Source organism: Genypterus blacodes, unplaced genomic scaffold, assembly GCF_046128005.1.
Source record: "Genypterus blacodes isolate CSIRO-AG114 ecotype Tasmania unplaced genomic scaffold, CSIRO-AGI_Gbla_v1 ptg000133l_1, whole genome shotgun sequence".
NCBI classification, from domain to species: domain Eukaryota; kingdom Metazoa; phylum Chordata; class Actinopteri; order Ophidiiformes; family Ophidiidae; genus Genypterus; species Genypterus blacodes.
The window spans coordinates 4838955-4857428 of NW_027466935.1; the positions used below are offsets into that span (position 1 = coordinate 4838955).

General features: G+C 43.8%; 1 protein-coding gene across 1 annotated transcript; it reads right to left on the reverse strand.

The window, feature by feature from the left end:
- Positions 1–2178: 2178 nt before the first annotated feature.
- Positions 2179–17170, reverse strand: tnfrsfa (tumor necrosis factor receptor superfamily, member a). The gene is made up of 10 exons (XM_076163794.1): positions 16908–17170; positions 8853–9024; positions 7327–7458; positions 4605–4716; positions 4315–4448; positions 4142–4231; positions 4004–4050; positions 3561–3845; positions 3361–3400; positions 2179–2879 (listed from the first exon to the last, which is right to left on the reverse strand). Exons 1-10 carry the CDS (start codon positions 16938–16940, stop codon positions 2578–2580), a joined length of 1347 nt encoding a protein of 448 aa, XP_076019909.1. The 5' UTR covers positions 16941–17170; the 3' UTR covers positions 2179–2577.
- Positions 17171–18474: the final 1304 nt, after the last annotated feature.

The following is an 18474-nucleotide window of genomic DNA, read 5'->3' on the forward strand; positions in this document are numbered from 1 at the left end:
GTGTAGAGGAAGAACATCAGTGATTTGCTTTCATATTAAAGCTGTTATGACTCTATGGACGGTATGGTTCAATCCTGATTGAATGAATTCAAATTGCCAGGCGTAATAAAACAGTTTGGGTCAGAGCTGTGATGCCAAAGAAGTCAAAACTGGAGTCAACGATGAAATATCTGTACAAAACATTTATTTTAAATTGACAAAACATTTTCTTGATGTACTTGCACCATTTATATCTGAAATCCATGACAAGCAAAGAAAGAACTAAAATGGCTTATGGTAATGCAGAGCAGAGTTTTTTTTACTTTTACAATAAAGTCATCAAAGCTACTTGATTACAAATAAAACATTTGAACAGTTTGGGACTCGCATTGAAATATATCAAAGGTAAAAACACAAAAATGACAAACATAAAAAATGGAAGAAAAAGAGTGAACATGCGGCTGAAGCCTCTTTTGCTGCTTCAGACAGGAAAGGCCAAAGAACAACAACAAAAGAAAACGGTATTGAGTCAGACATGTTTGTTAAAGTTGAAGGAAAACGTGATGTGAGCTGAAAACGAGGGTTCCTGGAAATCGACGCAGGCTGTTAGCTTCAACGTCTTTCGATAAGATGGCAGTGCCAGCACTGTAGTATCCACTCTTCAGCTAATAATATAATTCTCTCCTCCTCTACACCAGACTGCAGGAAAACGGGAAAAACTAGTTTCAAACGACTACAGCCGACACGTCTGCTGTGCTCCACGAACCTCACTGTAGTCGCTGTGGCTTGTTAATAGAGCTGCATATATATATATAAACTGTACATATATACTTTGTGAGGCTGTGTGTGCTCTCTGGAAATGTATGTACAAAGGGATGGGAATTTTGGGAAATAAATTGAGCTTTCTTTATCCAGAAAAGATTTCCTTCATCTTGTCGAAGCCGAACCAAGACAAAACGATCCGTACCTACGCCCCCGTTTCACCGCCGACGTGGATGGATGGATGCAGGCCAAACCAGTCAGTCCGGTTAAAAGCGTCTCCACCCGTGGGCGACTCCATAGAGAGACGGGACCTCTATGACATCACAGGGTGCTGAAGACTCCAAAACAAAACCGCTTAAAAGCCAACTAAGGCCAATCGCAAACCCTTTAAGCAAATTCCAAATCGGTGTGATTTTTAGGGGGCGACCTCTCCGCCGCTAAACCTTCATGGAGTCGCTTTCACACGCCGCCCCAGAGCTCCAGAAGGCCGACGACTCAAATCTGATGAGTCAAATCTGTGGCCTCCTCCTTTAACCAAACCGCCTGGACTCATTTCGTCACAGAAGCACGATGTCTCTGAGGTGGATGTGGCAAATTGGCACACGTCGATGGCGTGGGCTCATCGCTGCGGTAACAAGCAGGAACAGGTTTTTAACAGAACGCTACACCTTCCAATTTCATCTCAGTCATTTCGCCCCTGTAGCTTAAACACCAAAAACAATCTCTGCTCCTTTTTTTCAATGATTTTCTTTTCTTCCAGGGTTTAACATAAATAAATGAGTGATAATTATGACTCATAAAATAAATATGTCAATAAATAAAAAATGACCTTTGATGCCGTCAAGAGTTACACGGAAATATTCAACCAAAACTATTCAAAACAGATATTCCAACAGAAACAGTTTGTGTGAAATTCCTTCGAAATGTTACGTGACTGTTAACACCGAACATTTTAAATGAAACTGAAACATGAAGGTCTCTCTAATACGCCTGATTTGGAAAAACCTACCACATGCTTGTAACACAATATTCTATGTAAATCACCATAAGGATCTATAGCTAAAATCAATTCTAAACATTAGATGGCAGTGCAGACAAAATGCTCACGATTACTAAGGCTGCACACAAAAACCTTTGTCGTTTCAAGTAGACAATTATTTCCTAGCATGTGATAGGAGAAAGTCTGTGGCTTGTAGTTTTCGTTTTCGCCTAGATCTACAAAAACAAGTAAAAGCATGACTGCAGTTTTTTTTTTTAAATCCTACATGTGCCAGAAGTCAGTGCATGAAGGAGGCACAGTATTAGTGAAATAAGGTCACTCCTACAAACCCAGTGTATATCCTCGTCTCTGGTAGTGTGCCCTGCGCTCAAAGCTCTGGTCTGCGGACCAGCCGAGGGACACACGGCGGGAGACTTTTCAAAAGCTTTTCGGCTGCGTTTTGCTTCTTTTTTTTTTTTTCAAACCAAAGCTGCCGTTTCTACCCGTGGAAGTCGATGCCTTTCATGCAGCGCTCTGCTCTTTTCTTTTCATTCTACGGCCATCGCTTTGACGTCTCAATCTCGTCTCGGCGCGGTGATTACACCTCGGCGTTTGGCATGCGGTCGACATCCTCGGGGGGGGGGTTGGGGGGGCACTGATCAATACGGCTCCTCCTTCCTCTTTTTGTGTTTTCTTTTTCTTTTCAAAACTACTGGCTTTAAAATGCGCGGCTCCGTCGAGCCAAAAAAGAGGTAAGCCTGTTTTTGAGACAATGTCAACAGACAGCGTCGATGTGCTTTTTGTTTTCTTTGTGTTAAGTACTTCTATTCTCTTCATTTGCAGTCCCCTGGAAACCTTCAGGGTGTGTCTGTGTGCTTGTAGAAGCCCCTCTGCAGGGCCAGAGAGGCGATGGTCTCCGCCGAGCGCCGCTGATCCATGCTGAGCAAAGTATCCAACAGGTCGTTGATGTCGGCTTTCAGTCCCTGCCGCTGCATCCAGTTCTTCAGCAGTTCGTACACTTTGTCACTAGGGGGCAGGGTCTCTGCATTCCGGATGTGGTTGTCACTGACTCCAATGGAGCGGAAGAACTTGTTGTGTATCCGTACGTCCAGGCACTCGTCGAACAAATCAAAGCTCATCCTCAGAGATTTTTCGGACCCTTGAGAAAACAGATCATCAGAGAGAATTAAGGCTGTGAAGCAACAGGCCGGCACAAACGCACAGAAACACCGGGTTCTAATACTTTCTGCCCTTTTCCCCTTTGCTAATGGCTCGACGTGCCGGTCTTGTTTTTTTGTTTTGTTTTCACTCGAGGACAGCAAAACACGATGGAATTTAAACTCACCGAGACAGCCCGGCCGTTAACCCTGAAGGCCTAAAGGAGAAGCCTGACTGTCATAAGATTATCTACAAAGTGAGTTCTTGAGGAGATCTCATTTGTTAGACTTCCCTGTGGACTAACTAATGATCTACAGCGGCCCGGCTTAAGGGCAGCAGTCTCAAAAAGTGACAAATTTCAATTGCATGCGATTTGCTGTGAATTGCATGCAAAATGACGATTAATAAAGTATCTGAAATCTGAAATCGATTGGTGGAATGGGTAAAGGTGTCAGTGAGAGGAGAGACGTCCCCTCCCTTACCTTGTAGAGGCACTAATCGATGCTGCAGAGGGTCATCGACCTGCAACATGAGAGAAAACGTAAGATATAATTATGACAATATGTGATAAATGGACAAAGCATCTGAGATCTTTATTTATGACTCATTCGGATGATTTCCATCTTTCTCCCTCCCTCTGAATTCCTCCCTCCCTCCCTCGCTCCCTTTCAGTCGGGCTCACCATGGCTGCCGGCTGCAGTCTGATGGCGGCGGGGCTCTGCTGTGGCGAGGTGCCAGAGGAAGCTGCTGTGGGCAGAGCAGAAAGGCTGGTTTGAGATGAGCTGGTGGTGTTTGGCAAACTGTCCCCCAGTCCTCTGTCCTCATCCTCGATGGGAGACGAGGCCTTGGTGATCCCGGCCTGCGTCTCCTGCAGCAGCAGGGGACGCGACTCCGCGCGGGTATCCGCTCCCTCCAGACCCGCGTTCTGATCATTCTGCGTTTCCTCTGGCGTGGGTTCGTTCTCATCCTGATCACACAAGGGGAGGAGGACGGAGGAGAACAGTGACATGAGTGCGACCGCCAGCGACAGGGAGTTTAAGTAAACAACACAGATGCAATTACAATTAAAGCCTTCAAAGCAGCAGAGCATGAAAGGGATCAAGCACAAACAGAACAATCGCTTACAATGGGAATCTTCACGATGTCGTTGGCGTCACAATGGCTCTTTGAACCTGTCGGACAGCAGAGAAATAGCATGAGGAAAACATCTTTAAATCAGCAAAACACAATGCAAAGGTACAACGCGACACGCCGTCCACTCACAAGGTCTTTGGCAGGAGCGCCGCTTGAATACGAACCAGCACACGGCCGCTCCCATTAAGATGAGGAGCGGCACAAAGATAACTGAAGTCACTGAGAACACAGAAATGGCTCGGTTAGGAAATATAATCAAGCTGAGCTCCTCCGGCGTCAGCGCAGTGTCAGCGCATGTTTACCTATGGATGTCAGAGAGGTGGAGCTGGGCGTGGGCGGCACCGGCGAGGTTTCGGTGGGGAACACGTCCCGTTTTCGGCACACCGTGTTCGAGAAAGGGGTGCACTCCCTCACCTCTTCCTCCCCCAGTTTACACCTGACAGAAGCACACACACAAGGGACACAAATGAGCCGGGACACGTGAAGACAAACGGCGCGAATAGCGACACAAACTCAAGGTTCTACGGGGTTTACATGTCCGTCTGAGTCTTAATTGCGATACGAGGCGATTGGCGCCGAACGCGACACTCACTTGGCGCAGCGTTTGCAGACTTCGCAGGCCTGATCCGGCACGCAGAAGGTGCGTGGTTTGCACTGGCACCTGGTGTCTGTGGTTGTGGAGCAGGATGTAGTTTCTTTCTCATCTGTGGAGGCCAGAAATGAGAAAAGTACAATATTTTAAAAGAAATGCAAGATGGCATTCAGAGAGAGAGAGAGAGACAGAGACAGAGGTATAAAGAACAAATATAAAGATCTAAGTCCAAATCCATCTCGTCTTCTGTTCCATGTACCGTGTGGAATGAAAGGACATTGAATTTGTAATAGATTGATTTATTTTGTAAACGTCTGTTTGCTCCAACATGTTAATCTTTCCTAGGCGCGAATCCAAAGCGGCGAGTAATTAGCTCTGATTAACGCTGTAGTTGACTGAATATTAGCGTTGTGCACACAGCCCTTTCTCTGGTTTTAGATCAGTCAACACACTGTTGTTTGGAATGCGTTCGGCGTGTGTTCGCACCACAAACACACCGAGTTTGCGCGGGATCAGCGTCCTGACGTGTGTTGGTTTTGTCGTCTGCACGTGAGCGGAATAGCTCATGATCAACCTTTTCGCGAATGAACTAGTACTGAGGGGAAACGCTAATCTGACTGAGCCACGCTAAGCTGCCAAAGGAGTGAAAACAGCTTCAGGATGTCGGCAATCAGGTGGCGAAAAATAAGGAATATTTGTGGGCATTTTGTCGAAGCCAAATAGAAATCAATAACACATTCTGCATTCACGTGATGTAAACAGCCACTTGATGTCTGAAGGCAACGACAAGGGTTTGCGCGGAAACAAACACGCACACAGAGGCGGCGTTGCCCGGGAGAGCGCTCGTATTTCTCACCGATTGTGTCCGATATGTGTTTGTTTACCCTTTTTAAACAGAGAAAAACTTAACACGCTACTGCTATTTCAACAAAAAGACACATTGTTGTTGTTGTTGTTGTTGTTGTTGCCATTTCAAACACAAATCGGTTAAAGCCTCTAGTGTAGAGTTGTGACGCCTATAAATAGTTCTGGTGCAAATACTTGATTCAAAGGCTCCTTTAGCAGAGATGCTGCTTTTGGTGCGTGTTTGAAATCTGTCCACTAATAACACTGAAGGCAGTAGAAAGGGAGGTAACCCGTCTTTACTTTACAGATGAGCTACACTCACCCGTTACACACATCTACATACACACTATTGCCACCATGGCCGAGTTTACCGGAGCGGTGCTTTCTCTGATCGGGGCAACGGTGATGATGGAAGTAAATCACTGGTGTCGCTGGTGTGAAAAGAGCAGAAACGACCACACTGGGAAGAAAATGGACGTTACCCCCAGCTTCCATAGAAAAAATAAAGAAAAACCCTTCATGGCTTCAGTTTTGTGAAGTTTCTCATAATGAGTCCATTGATTTAAATGCCGTTTACTGTGCCAGGACTTGAAAGCATGTCATTTGCATGACGATGCACATTACTAGACAATGCCCGAGCCGTAAACATGTCGAAACATTGCCTAATAGTGGTTTAATATGCGGTTTGGATTTGACCTCGCTCGCGTCGGGGCTTTTCCTCCAGCAGCTGAGGCATTTTACACATTGTTGGCAGTGCCGGGCGATACACTTCCTGCATCTGTGCTTAAGGGTAAACACTTTGTTTTTTACATTAACAAACATCCCTTTCAGTTTTTGTTGTGTAAGTATCTTGGGTTGTGAGTGAAGGGGAAAGGGGCTGAGGCTTTGTGGGTGTAAAGGTTTGATTAGCAGGTGTTAGGACCAACACTGTTTTAAGACTTTGGTATAACTGTATCTTTTGTACTCTTCCTTTGGTTTGTACCATACATTATTAAACGGTAAATAAGCTCAAACTGGAGCAAAAAACACACACAGTTCTTCTCTAAAAAGGCTCCGTGAATGAGCACAAAACATATCCCCGTGTAATAGTAGTCTCTTTTCTGTGGCTGCGGCCTTTCATTGGGGCCACAAAGACGCCCAGTGTGGGGGGGGGACAATAAAAGCCAGCCACACCCAGAGCAGCCAGGTAGGACAGAGACACAGGCAACTCTCAGGAGACGGCCAACGCGCTCACATTCAGCCCACGGAAACAAAAACAACAAAAGACACACCCTGCGCTCCGTGTAACATCATAAGATCAGATTTTCACGAGTTGGGTTTGAAAGGCAGATGAAGAGACAAAAAAGGTATTGACTTTCCCCCGAACAATATCGAAGGCAAACTAAGTTGGGGAAGCGTTCAAATCCAAATACGTTCTGAAAGGCCGTAGATTAGAACGTGTTTAAAGGAGAATTTTATTTGTGCGGTTGTAGCAGTCGTTCCCCTTTGGCAGATCTACTTCCTGGTTCGGCTTTGACCTTCTCCTCTTACTGTAGCAGTGGGTGGTTGTGGTTCAGACATTTAGGGTTAAAAGTTTGATTCTGTGGTTCAACTAAGGCAATATGTCACGTTGATTTTGGTCAAATGATTAATTGACACAGGAGTAAGTCACCTAGATTATGAGACTATAGATGGATTTTGTTTAGGAATATAGGGTTAGGGTTAGGGTTAGGGTTAGGGTTCGTACAGGGCCACTGCTTTATAATTGGTATAATTCTGCTTTTGCCTTTCCTCCCCTGGCCTAATTCCTCTCTGATTAAACTCAGAGACGTGTACAATTCAGTGAGGAAATCAATCCTATTCGATCTGAACTTCTTGGCGACATTGGGTACAATACCTGAGCGACAGTGGGTGCAGGGCAGACAGCGGTTCATCCCGTTGGAGTGCTCGGTGTAGGTCTGACCGGGCTCGCAGGGCAGACAGGTGCCTTGCTCCTGGTCTCTTTCACAGGCCTTCTGCACAAACGAGCCTGACGAGAGAGAGACAGGTTAACAGGAAAGTGATTGGGGCCAAATGAGACACACGGCGCACGCATAAACGAAGCATAGAAGGACAGGAACTCACACGCACACAAACACACACTGGAGTACACAGTCATTTGACCTTATACGCTGCATGTATGTCATGCTTATTTTTACACTCAGTTCATGCATGCTATAAATAGAAGCACTTGATTCTCATGCATTTTCAGGAATTATCAGATGGACAAAATGGAAAAAACATGTATGAGAACGGGGAGGAAAATGCAACGGAGTGTGAAGAAACCAAATTGATACTGTGGTCAGTTTGTAAGGCTTTCTGCGGTTTGGTTAAGCTCAGATAAAAGTAACAAAAAGAGATATTCAACCTGTGAGTAAGTATTACTTTGTAACCTGGACAGATAAAAGGTGACGTCACAGCATTAAGTGGCAAATGACCAACTGTCCTGCGAATGTGTGTGAGAGAAAACCGAGCAGCTGAAGCCGGGGGAAGAGATGAAAGCACAGGAAAGAGTTCTCTCCCAACGTCAGTGTCACGAGCAGACAATGATGCTCAGATTGATCTCTTAATCTGTTTCCAATGGACTCCTTTGTGCACACTGCTGATATTGTTGCTTTAAAGCGGCTAGTTTGCCTTCCAGCTGCAGGCTTTAGAAATAACAAAAGCTAATTTGCGAGACCTGGAAACATTTTTAAAAAATTGGCAGGTTTAGAGGGCTCATCACTGAATTTCTTTGTTTTCTTTTTCTTGGCAAGCCAGACATGAAACAACAAGTTTTGCTTTTAAATCCTCTCTTACGCGTAATATAGTAAAGAGGCTTGTATTTAGGAGACAAAGACACGGTTGTGGGGCGAAATTCAGACTCCCAAATCGAATAATTTCCCTGGGTAGCAAAAGCGTTTTCTACCCTCAGTCAATTAGGTCTGAGCTGTAAAAAAAATGAAAACCAGTCAAAAGTTCTTAAGTGCTAATTATGATGGTTGGCATAACTACTTCCAACTTTAATCGAACCTTCAGGAAATGAAATCCTGTAGTTTTCATTTGACTTGCTGCATTATTGGGATGTGCTGTAATGGAGCACGCCGGCCTTCCCTTTCCTGGCTATGGAGCCGTTTTTCCAGGCCAGGCAGAATTCCTTCTTGCAAAACTTGTGTTGAGATATCATTTAGTGTATGGCTTTAACTCCAGGCTATTCAACAGCGTTTCAAAATGAAGGTTCTGGGTTTCTAGGATTGTACAGGATATGGGGACGCAATGCCAGAGGTTGATAGATTATATTTTGTTTAGCTTGGGTCCAATAGGTCCGGATTCACACAGGCTTTTTTTTTTGCGGTGGACATGCGATTGGTTTACGTTGGAGCTGAAACGGGAGATTCTCCTCACCGGCCAGACAGTTGAGGCAGCAGAGTCCTTGGTGTTGGTACTGCTCATTCTCCACGCAGGATCTGTGCTGCCGCAGGGTCAGGTTCCTGAAGTCTTCCGGGGACCACTGAGACGCCGGACTGAGCTCTACTGCGAGACAAACCGGCCCGGTGAACAGCACAGCCACCAACACCTGCATCACCAAAGGGCAGGGACAGATAGGGAGGAGGAGGAGAGGGGTGTGGGAGAGGAGGGGGAGGATCGGGTTGGAGGAGGGAGAAAGAGGAAGATTAGCACAGCTTGTTTCTATTCAAAGTACACCGATTTGCCCTTTCAAACACATTAGATGGAGGACAGTAGAGAGGAGAGTCTATCTTCATAAGAAACCTTGTGCAGGCAATCGCTGCCTTAATTTGAACCATCTGATCTAAACATCTGCTGTGGGAAAGCAATTACAAGAGCCATCCAGCCGGTCAGAACTACAGGAAAAACAAGCCTGTGTGTGCAGGATGCAGCGCTATACACCAACTACACACACACACACACACACACACCACAACAGACAACCTAATTTAATTATTTCATGAGCTGATTTTTTTTGTAGGAACGATTTAAACGGAGACAATTTGTTTCCTCTACTGTGGGTATAACAGAGAGAGAGAGTTTGATAACTTATCTAAGCAGAGACCAGTGCAGTGCCCATATCAAATGTGATTCCTGAAATCTATTCATGTGCTAGATAATAACAGGCTTGTGTAGGTGGGGTACTGAGAAGAATAGAGCCGAACACTTTAGTGTGGCCCCTGGGCGCTGGTGTTTATTCACACGCTTTTCACCGTGTCAATGTGAGAAGGCCCTATTCATTGGCAAACAACACACTTTAGTGCCTCTACTTCAAATGACCCACATTCTTAAACCCCAGCTCTTTGAATGCGGCGATACGCGACACCGCTATGAAGCGCCTCAAATGCAACGTGACACCACCTGGGTAAATGAGAGGCCTAGATTTGGAGGTTTTGTCTCTCCTGTGACCCAGCCCCCTCAAATAGAGAAAGGAACAGGTTGGGGTGGAGAAGGCCAGGTTGAGAGGGAGAAAGAGAAAAGAGGAGGGCCGATTCCGAGCGAGTAACTGAGACAGAAAGGAGAAGATGAAGGTTTTCTAATGGGAATAGACAGTCAAAGACTGTGTGGGAGAATGATAGAAAGAAAGAATAACAGATAGGCAGAGGTGGGAGAATAAGGGACAGACTACAGACTGACTCCTGACGCTAGACTTGGCTCTCTGGAGGGCAGCCATGCCTTGTTGTTCAAAAGAACTTTCCTCTCTCTCTCTCTCTCGCTCTCTCCCTTTTCCCTTCTTCCTCTCCCTTTGCTCACGTCAGACTTTCCAAAGACGCTGAGAGGCAGACGGCCGGCAGAGCAGTCACAATCACACCATTTAGATCTATCCAAACATTCTGAGGAGGGGGGGAGGCAGAAGAGTGAAGGAAAGAGGAGGGAAATAAAACGGGAGGGGGGACTAACAGCTTGCTTGACACAGGGCGAGCCTTAGACTTGAATACAGTATGTGTATGGCTGCGGGGTGGGGGGGTGTAGAGAGAGATCGAAGGGGGGAGAGCATAAGTGGAAGGCCGTGTGAAAAGGAGAGAAAAATCTGTACGAGCATGTGCACGGCAAAGCGATGGAAAAGAAAAGAGTAAAGAAGACAACTGGGACCATTGAGCTGAACTGCAGGTGATCCAGTATTTAAGGCAATGTTTTTCTATTTTCATTAGTATGTCAGATTAAAAGGCCACGTTAAATAACACAGTCCAGCCGTTTGGAGGTAAAATGTTGCCACGGCCGGTCAAAACTTAAAACTCAAGTGTCTCTTTGACAGCTAAGACACCCACTGTGTTTAGGTGACATCATTTCCTGTCTTTGTTCGCTCATGTGCCTGTGAGTCAAACACGCTCCAGGTGCAATCACTCTCACTGGCAAACCAAGTCATTCTCTGGAGTTCAAAGTTGCCCCAAGGAAGAGCCAAAGCCATTTCTAGAATTTTCTATCAAATGTTTTTGAGAGGGACAGTTTTTCTTGGACTAGAGAAGAGGAAATCCTTCAAAGCGCAGAACCATGCAAATCATAAAGGTGCTCAGTAAGGCTGAGGGGAAACTCCTCTTCGGACAAGACCATTGCCTTTTGTCCACACGTTTCTCAAGCTGCAGCACTACACACAGTAAATCAAGTGCATACATAAACACTATGGGCAGCCACAATGCGGCTTGGTTTTACCTCTAAGACCTAGTAAGGAGGAAGACTGGAGTGACCGTAACCTCAGTGTAGAAAGCCCTCCAAACCCACAATCCCTGGAAGGTCTCCAACACTGGCTGGAATGGTACAGTCCACTTCACAGTCTTCTCTATCTCCCTTTACGATGCGTGGGCTTGGCTGCAGATTATTTGGCCAAACAGAGTCCTATTGTCACGCTTCCCAGTCTGTTTGTATGATAGGTTAGTACTGTGCTTGTGTCGACCCCAAGTTAAACTAATAAAAAAGGACAATAAAATAATGAGGGACTCTGTGTTTATCTGACAACAGTAGCTCCCCTCCACTTCCTCTCAAGACCCCGGGTTCTTCCAAATTGCCTTGGCATAAACTCTTCACATCCCATGTACACTGAGAATGCATTTGTGACTAAATGACAGGACATCCTTTCAGTTGACCTAGGTTATCAATGGACCATTTAGAGGACTGTGATCACTCCATATCCCTGAAGGAATTACATTCAGATCCATTATGAAAGGGGCATGTGCAAAATTAAATACACTTACTTACACACAGGACATGACACATACAAATGGACATACAACCCAGCGGAGGGTATTTATTTCATATTGGACAGATGATTTCAATCATAGCCATCTGATAAGGAAAGACGTGACGTACCTCATTATACTCCTGGTTTCAGAGCTTGGACTGACTCCATGTCATGCTTCACTTATTAACCGTTCATATTATTTCAGCAGATATGTTTTATTTCTAATGGTTTAAATGTACAGAGCTTTTGGTTGTTCAGTAGGAAATGATGAACTTTATCACCAGCAACAATCTGGGGTAGGAACTACACGCCCCCTTCGGATGTTTGCTTGTTTGCCATTGTGATTATGTCATCTACAGTGGTACAACTACACTGTCTGTTCTGCAAAGCATTCACAAAACGTACCTAAAAAATTCTTGCGCCAATGGACCATTCTATTTAAGTCCCCCAAAGAAGACATTTCTTTGGAGTAGGAGCTAAAAATGGCGCAAGAACTATAATAGAGTACCAAGTTCCTGAAAACACCCATAACCCTGGTACAACACAACAAAGAGGAAGAGAGTCCTTGATACGTGTAGATTAGAGTTAGTAAAATAAGCAGATAAGCGAGTTATCTGAACATGAACTGATTTTATTTAAGCAAAACCAATTCCAAACCAAAGAGCCAAAGTTGTCACCTAAAAAGTTATGCAATTTATTCCAGCCAATTTCTAAGTTTAAACTCAAACTTACCAATTATTCTAAGAGACTAAATTGTGCCCGTTAAGTATCCAAAAAAAGTAGAGAAAAGTCAATGGTCAGATCATGGTGAGAATTTGTTGAATAGAAAGAAAAAAGGTGGGTATTGTTTTGGCAGGTATTGGCCAAGCCTTAGTTCAACCATAATCACTTTACATTTAGGGTTTCCATGTCATTTTCCACTAACTGCTTCATTTAATTGCCCAATTAAGATAAACTCCAAAGTTACGCAGCACTCTTGAAATAGCTGAATGAAGCTAAATGTCAGACATAAACTCATTCCAGCAAAGGTCTTCTGTATATCATTATGTTCATCTCTGCTGTGTCACAATTGGAAGAAATTCTGCTCTGGTCTGCTTCCAGGCTTAAGGTCAACCAACGTTAACCCAACAAATTATTTTTGATAAGTCATTAAGCACATGTCTTAAATCTAACTTTAATGGGTGTACAGATATGATAGTGTTCCCAGAAACAGATGGATAATGTTATTAAATCTGTGTGGTACTGTAGAGTTTAAATCTTTTGAAGCTGACCTTGGCAGGACAGTGAACGCTCTGTCAGCTCTGCTTTAGAGATAAAACTTGGCTTTCCCTAGAGACAGAGGAAGGCCATGCACAATGTCCTGATAAATTACAGTGACATTTTCTGTTGAATGATGAAGAGATGAACAGCTTAGCACATGTCACTCGCCAAAAGAATGTGAACAAATCCCGTGTGCAACAACTAGAACTAGTCATAATAGGGCTGAATATCAAATGAAGAAAGTCGAAATGCTCGGTGACAATCCCACAAAAACTTCACAAATACTCTGAAGAGCACACACACAGTCATACATACAATAGAGTACACAATCACTCATACAGTGTATGAGTGGGAGCGTGTGAAAAGTGGCTGCCCCCTCCTCTCAGGGAGCACAGGAAGCTCGAGACAATACAGAGGCTTCATGCAGGGTTCAGCTCTAAACTGTTCCCTCCACAGCAGCCTGTCTCTGAGCAGGCCCAGCACTCGATTAGACCCACAACATATCCGCTAGGCACGATATTTTTAACTTAGGGAAGCTGCTGCTCCACGACACACACTCTTCAGTTTCCTCTGGAGGAATGCTTCACTTGAAGAGCACCAGCGACAGTGTTTCTCACAAGCAGGTTGGGTGACATTCACCTTCACAACACAAAAAGACCAAAAACAACTAGTGATGATGACATTTTGTGATGAATTTCCTGCCCCGTACTTCACACGTGTGGTTTGTGAAATGACTGACACCCTGACAGTGAGTGACCACAGAAAAAATGTCACTGACTGTTTTGATGACAAAAAGACAGGGGATTGCTTCAAGTAGGAAAGGTTCAAAAGCTGTGAGCAGGTGCAGCATGAGCCATGTTTTCAGAAATGTTCATGTTGTGGGCTTGAAGTGGTCTCTGTGGTTTGTTAGCGTTGACTGGTGAAGTCACAGAGGTATACAACATCTTTGTGAGAGAGATGAGTCACACACAAAGTACGTGTTTGCCTGTTGAGGAAAAGGCAGCTGTTACCAGAGAGATTGAATTTGAATGCCACTCCACAAATCAAATGTTGAGATTTGTGTGGCGCTGTTCCAAAACCTTTCAAATTCTGATGAGGTTCTTTTAATTTCGCAGAGGTGAGTAACACCTCGCGCTCTCAAGACAACTCCAGGAGGGAGGGAAAATGAAAGGATTGAGAAAGAATGACTAACAGATTAAAGTATGCACAAGAATCCATCACCTCACTCTAGAGACAATCACATTAGTGCCATTAGAGCTCCTCTTTGACAAGGAAGAGGAGCACAAAAGCCCTGGAAGTTTATAGCCTTTGACATAAACACATCACAGCAAAAATGTAGAATATGTTGCTGCTGAAACACTTCAACACAGACTAAGTGACTAATAGCTTGAATTTATGTCTGTGTAAACAGAAGTCCATTCTGTGGACAAAGGTTGAGTTTGTTTTAAGACCCAACACTTTTATTAGAATCCTTTCTTCAGCCAGAGGGAAGCGCCAACGATCAAAGGAAAAGAGGAATTCCTTGAGCAAGATCATCTCTGGTTATGTTTTGAAGCAAAGGTGTTTTTAGATCGCTACTGTACAGTGAATTACACAGACAGTTTTATAGTCCGAAATGCAACGTAATGCTGAAAAGGTGAAACAAAGTACTTACTGTAAGCTGTTGTCTATCCATAACAGTACCTGGCAGGAGAAACGCATACATATATACATCTATTCAGAACTGTTGCTACTGTTTAAAAGACTGTCTGACAGGTATCATCAATATAGAAAGTTCTTTGTACCCGTAACTTGAATTTGGACATGTGAGAGTGTATTACAAGGTACACCACGGAGCAATATTCAAATTCCTCATGTGTGACAGGTTTCAGTGAACCTCAGCCCTAACAAAATAACAGAACAAAGCTTACGTGTCATTTAATCTGTTTATTTGTATTGATCTGATTTTAAGTGGACACTTTCACAACTCTTATCTGGGTTATAATCGTGGCGCGCCAACTTTCCACTGCCGGTATGCATTAGGTAGGCAGGTAACAGCACCAGGTGGCACTCCCTCAGTGACTCAGCAATTCGCCCATAATTAGAGAGTGACTCACCAAGCAACGAAGACATCGACAGGTGCCTTCACATTACTGAATATGGCCATAAACGGATTGCAAACACCCGCGATCCCCCCGCTGATAACATATACATGGGGACAGGAAATCTGACAGAGATCAAGAGCAGGTTGCAAACTGTTGCATCAGTCACTGTCAACGCGAACAGAGAACTGGTTGTAATTGTTCACATGGTCACAATGTACAGAGGGGGGGAAAGCAGAAGGACTGAGCTGCAGTAGGAGGAGGAGGGACTCTTGAGTGGCCAACTTGTGACCGGGCTCCGCTTGTCCCATATGTCAGTGCTGTCCATTTCAGTGTTTTCCACAGAGACATCAGGACATTTCCTGTGCGAACCAACACCCATTTGTACAGTTAGCAACTGCAGATAACATCCAGTGGCCATTTGCATAGGAAATTCTCAGAAGGAGAATGATGCCACTACTATCAGAAAATCTGTGTACAGACAGGAAGTTTACTGGAGGGGCTAGCACGAACTCAGGCACTTTCTGTGTATGTGAAGGGGTGTGGGTGGATTAGGGGGGGAATGGCGGGGTGGTGGTAGTGGTGGGGGTGAAGTTTCTTCATAAGTCCCATAGCAACAAGGCCTGCTGGCAAGGCCTCTAGAATGTTCTGTGGTTTACAGAAGAGATAAACATTGACACTGCCACCCAGGAAAACTTAACGTGAATTCAGTAATGGAATGCTGCATGACTGAAAACACAGATCTGACAACGCTGAAAACAAACCCCGCTGCTCCAGGCACATTAGGAGATCTTACGTTTACTTTACCAGTCAGTCTTTGCTATCAGTGCCAGAGAAACAGTAGGCGTGTGTGTGTGTGATAAGATGGCACAATATCTAAGTTGGGTGACAGACATATTGCACCTACCAACTAAAACCATAAAAGAAACCAAGCCTCAACATGATCTACTGTTAGGAACTCCGATAAGCGATCAAAATATATATATTTATAACATTCAGTGCTTCTATCAGTGGCAATTCTGTGTAATTTCAAAGGGCCCTTAATAAATGGTTACATTTTCAGGCCTTACAGTGGGCAAATATTATTTATAGTGCCAGGCTTTGGTGCTGCACAGTTGGAAAAAACAACAGCCGGGGACTGAATAGACGTCTCTGTGAAAGTACGAGTGGAATAAACTTCATACTTGGGAGTTGGAAAAAACTGCCGAGTAGTCTGGGGCTTTTGATTAAGCAACTGGCAAGGTGAATTCTTAACTTTGGAATGGATTTAGGGCTTCAGACGTGTAGAACCTGGGCTCGTCCCGCTCTGCATTAAATACACTTACACTACAGTAATTATGACTGCATGCATTAGAACATCTTATGCTGGGTGTCTGCATATGACCACATGATGTCCAACACAGATGGCGACTGGGATGTTTAGGGGACTGAGTGAATGATGCAGCACATGTGGACACCCTGGAGACAAGGTCCAGTTTAAAAACACATCAAAATGACTTCCTCTTTACATGTCTATATGAATCACTACAATCTGCAACAACAAACACCTTGTTACATGGTGGCCGTGGTTTTGTGGCACAATGAACATGCTGTATTATCTCCACCACAGGCCTGGCCGTGATTTCAGCTCCGGTTCAGTTTCCTAACAGGGTCCAGATCCCGGTCTGGTCTAGACTTCCACTGAACAGGACCAGTTTGTGTTTTAGGTGCTACTTTCCAACAGGTTGTCCAACTAGCATGTTAATTTGTAGCATTAAACATTAGCCTGGGCTGTAGCACCGCAAAAACCCAAACTTGATAGGAAGCTATCCAAAATAACAAGCATTTTACACACTTAAGCACGTCAAAAAGCGAGTAAAGTTGTCTGTCTATCAAATAAAGAAATATAAGTTCGAGCCAATAAGCATTCAAGGAGTTATTTTCATGCTTACTTACACAGAGTTTGCCGACCACCGTATCGAAGTTCATCTTGGGAACTTCGAGATGAGAGGCAACGATCCCGGACCTGGATTTCGCTACAAACCACCAGCCTGAAGTCTCTCAAAACAATTAACGTGAAAAGAAAAAGAGCCTCGGAAGTCCAGAATGTGCGTTTATCCGTTCTCCGGTTTCTAACATGAGTTTATTGTGACAGCGGTAGGAGTTGCGCGTGTTTTCCAGCAGAGCACAGATTCAGTGTGAGAGTTGGACGGACTTTTTTTTGTGAGGGCTTGCTGGGTTATGTGTGACGTCAGCCCCAGTAAGCCAATCAGAGCTCTGCTTTATCATATTATATATTATCTTAATAAAGTTAAGTGAAAATTAGTTTCGACTCAAAACACCAAATATTATGCATCTCAAACTTTCACAAAATAAAATAAAACACACAATAACACTGAAGATGTTTGATGATTGTAAAAATGGTTTGTTGTAAAATTGTTATTTTTTATAAATCAATAACAATCATTTATATCTTATCCTCATTCTCTTTGGGATAAAAATGGAAGATGGAGGGAATAATTCAATGCTTTTTAATGTGGTTTATTTTCAGTCAAAGTTTTTCTATCCAACTTAATTCTGCAAGTTCAAAGCGCACAACATAAACTCTATGAACTCATAAACTCCAAAATGTACAGAATGTAAGAAGTTAAATAAAAATATGTGTTGGTATGAAAATTCAAATGCCAACTTAAAAACCAAGTCAGTCTCCCTTTGTGTGTAAGGATTGTACACAGATCAGTACAGATGTAACCAGAGGCAAAATGGACATACATAAAACATAAACACAAACACATACATACATAAGTACAGCATCAAAGATCGTAAACTTGCATAGCCCAGTTTTTCAAAGCAAATAGAACACATTTTAAATTCTTTGTGCAATGCAGTGTGATCTGAAAGTGAAGTGGGGTAATAATTCTGCAAATGGGTCTCCTCAGACTAATGGGTAACTCACTAAAGTCCCATCAACTTTTCAATGTGTAACTAGTAATAGCTAACTAATGTGCAACAGCTTGAAGGATCAACACCAGTCAATGAATGATCTATCTCCAAAAGTGAACTTTGTCACTTAAACAAACTCTAAATTAGCGATGAAAGAGGGTCCTGGTATTTGTCTGCGATCGAAACTGATATACCGTGTCATCTTACATCTCACTTAGATGTTTCTGAGACAGGTATGACTTTTTCTGCACGTCGAACTCCACCCACAGTTTACAGAGGAAGTCTACCCTTATTTAATGATACCGTGTCAGGATTTCACCATTTGTATTAAGCCATATCAAAAAACAAACATCCTCTAAAACCGGTTTCCAAGGGATCGTCTTATCTTAAAGGGGTCTGCGGTCTAAAGACTGTGTATCTGGGGAGAGAAACGGGGAAAAAAAGTTTGGGAAATGCTGCAGTAGACCATGCCAGGGTAATTTACAAGATAAACAAACAAAACTACACAACTAGAATAAATAGACCAGACTTGCAGCTTAGTCAGACAGTGGTGAGAGACTTGAGGATTGGGCAATTTCAA

Coding starts and splice junctions, on each gene's coding strand:
- tnfrsfa (XM_076163794.1), bottom strand. CDS start 16,940: ATGAACTTCGATACGGTGGTCGGCAAACTCTGT. Junction 9,025..16,907: donor CGGTGGTCGGCAAACTCTGT/GTAAGTAAGCAT, acceptor TTGGTGATGCAG/GTGTTGGTGGCTGTGCTGTT. Junction 3,846..4,003: donor ACATCGTGAAGATTCCCATT/GTAAGCGATTGT, acceptor TTGTGTGATCAG/GATGAGAACGAACCCACGCC.